This window comes from Aplysia californica, unplaced genomic scaffold, assembly GCF_000002075.1.
Source record: "Aplysia californica isolate F4 #8 unplaced genomic scaffold, AplCal3.0 scaffold00688, whole genome shotgun sequence".
Taxonomy (NCBI): Eukaryota; Metazoa; Mollusca; class Gastropoda; order Aplysiida; family Aplysiidae; genus Aplysia; species Aplysia californica.
In genome coordinates, this window is record NW_004797958.1 from 264,157 (window position 1) to 266,846 (window position 2,690).

The window sequence follows — 2,690 nt, forward strand, 5'->3', positions numbered from 1 at the left end:
TCCGAGCAAAGGAATGAATGGAAAATCATGATCGCCGCTGTCTGTAGCAGATCTGGCACTGGATGAGGATGATGATGATGATGTTAATTAAGGCCTGTTTCATTGTTGAGTGTGTCTCTCTAAACATGATGAAAGTTGCACCTCCAGTAACACAGCCTGTAAATGTACTGTTGTGTGCTTTGTTGAGACAGTTGTGAGTGCGTGGTTGGCAGGTGCTCTGGTGTGGTTTGCTTCTTCTTTCCTATCAAACATCTATCGTCTTTATCTCCCCTTCCTTCTTTTTTATAGTTGTTACTCTCTTGTAACGCCTCTACTCTTCAGCACTTGTATGACCTTATTGTGTTGCAAGTGCCATAAGACTCTTACTAAATCTAAAAACTAAAAGACAGTTGTGTTCTGTTTTCAGAACTGGTTTCTGGAATTCAAGAAATGGCTGGGCACAGAGAGGCTCAATGTCTACGCCGTGTCTTCTGATAAAAAAGTGCAGGTAAGAAAATTTGTGGTGTTTTCTTGCTAATCTAGAACTTAGGTCAGGGTAGAACTATGGCTAATGTTGAACTTTTCCACTCTAGTAAAAGTCATCTGGCTCTATATTTGCACAGTGTGCACAGTCGAAATTTCCAAGATGGCCACAAATTGTCAAGGAAAAAAGTGGTTGTCTTAGACAGATGAGCTTCTTGGACAGTTTCATTTCAGTATTGAAAAAAATGCAAGGTGGAAAGTCGGAAGTAGCCCGGCTGGCTGTTGATTTGTATTTAAACTGAAAGACATACATGACGAAATTTGTACTTAACTGTGCCCAAGACTGGACATTAAATGAAATATGAGAGTGAACATAGCTTCTTAGGTAGGAAATTGGCACTCATATGACCTTATGCAGTTGCGAGCGCTGTAAAACCTGTACTAAAACTAAAACTAGGTAGAAAATTTCAAAGTTTGTGTACTGTGTGTCGGAATTTTTGGCCCTCTTTCTCTTTTGCAGGATTTTATCAAGTCAAGTAACCACCAGGTGCTAGTCATTTCCTATGAAATGTTTGTGAGAAATTACGAAGACGTCAAGCAAGTGCCGTTTGATCTGATCATCTGTGATGAAGGTCATCGTCTGAAAAACACCGCCATCAAAACCACCTCCGTAAGTTTTTGGTTTGCTGTTGTAGTTTGTACAGAAAAAGGGGAAGACGTGGAGTGACATCAAGCAACTAGCCCAGGATAGGGAAAGGTGGAAGGTGTTTGTTCGTGGCCTATATCCTGATCCAGGGTGAGAAAGGCAATGATGATGTAGTTTATCCACCAGCGTCTGTAGTGTAGTAGTTAGGTGCTTCGTTGTCGCATGCAGGAGACCTGAGTTTGATTCCTGAGTGGGGGGGAAATTTTTGTCTTAGTATTATCTTGGTCTTTCTTCTGTGAGTTGTATCCTTCTCAGCCTCGGTTGGTGGGTGGTCTGGTGTGGTTTGCTCCTTCTTTTCTATCAAACATCTATCATCCTTATCTCCCCTCCTTCTATTTTTTGTTTGTTACTCTCTTGTAACACCTCTAATCTTGGGCACCTTTGTTACTTTATTGTGTTGCAAGTGCTGTAAAACTCTTACTAAAACAATCAGCCCAGGTTGACCCCGACAGGCAGTGTGGGAAATACATCTTTTTAATGATCGAAATTGTGTCATCAGGATCATAAAAACTTTATTTAAAAAATTAATTTAGGTTTTTCTTTTTTTTTTTGTTTGTCCTGAAAATGTGGATGCTTGGAGTGTGCAACGGTGTGTCAAACTTTAGTGTGCCAATTTTTTGTCACAGTAATCTTCATTTTCAAACGTTAATGTGCCAATTTGTTTCATTGTAGTCTTCATTTTCAAACGAAATTCCCCCCCCTGTTTTTTTTTTTTTCACTGTAATCTTCAAATGTTAATGTGCCTGTTTTTTTTTTCACTGTAGTCTTCTTTTTAAAATATCGTTTTATTGTGCCTGTTTTTTTCCACTTTAGTTTTTAAAATGTCATTGCGCCTGGGTTTTTGGGAGTGTTTTTTCACTGCAGTCTTGAAATGTTAGTGTGTCTGGGTTGGGTTTTTTTTTCAGCTGATCATGAGCCTCCCAAGCAGGAAGCGAATCGTCCTCACAGGAACACCCGTACAGAACGACTTGCAGGAATTTTATTCCATCGTCGAGTTTTGCAACCCCGGAATTCTTGGTGAGTGTTTTTGACGTCATGCTTGTTTTGTATTTGTTCTGTGTGTGTGTTAAGAAGTGTTTGTATGTTTTAAAATGTGAGTGGTTGTATGTGATGAAAATTTGATTCTGATTATGATAATAATTCACATTCAAATAGCTCATATCCCTTCTGTTAGAAAGTATGGTTAGACAGGAATAACTCAAACACATCCAAGATGGACTAATATGCTCAACATATCCCAAATTCGTGTTAACTGATGACGAAAAATTTAAGGGATATCTGTTGGGGAATAGCAATTTGTGTGTACGAGCTGTCCGTGATTTCAAGCTTCCCTTGTACGTGTTATCTGTGCTCGTCTTGTAGTTTCTATTAACTTTGCTATTTATAGTTACTCCTTAGACTTTATAACAAGTTGCGAATCCAGACCATAGGAAGTGGGTGGTTGGCAGGTGCTCTGGAGTAGTTTGCTTCTTCTTTCCTATCAAACATCTATCGTCCCTATCTCCCCTCCTTTTTTGTGTTT

General features: G+C 39.3%; 1 protein-coding gene across 1 annotated transcript in view; it reads left to right on the plus strand.

Annotated features, from left to right (window-relative positions):
• LOC101853349 (DNA repair and recombination protein RAD54B) overlaps positions 1 to 2,690 on the plus strand; it is a gene marked incomplete in the record, with an annotated part of 29,627 nt that overhangs the window by 13,375 nt on the left and 13,562 nt on the right. Inside the window, 3 exon segments of the mRNA XM_013088120.2 lie at positions 407 to 487; positions 983 to 1,132; positions 2,074 to 2,185. Coding sequence (XP_012943574.1) covers positions 407 to 487; positions 983 to 1,132; positions 2,074 to 2,185 — 343 coding nt within the window.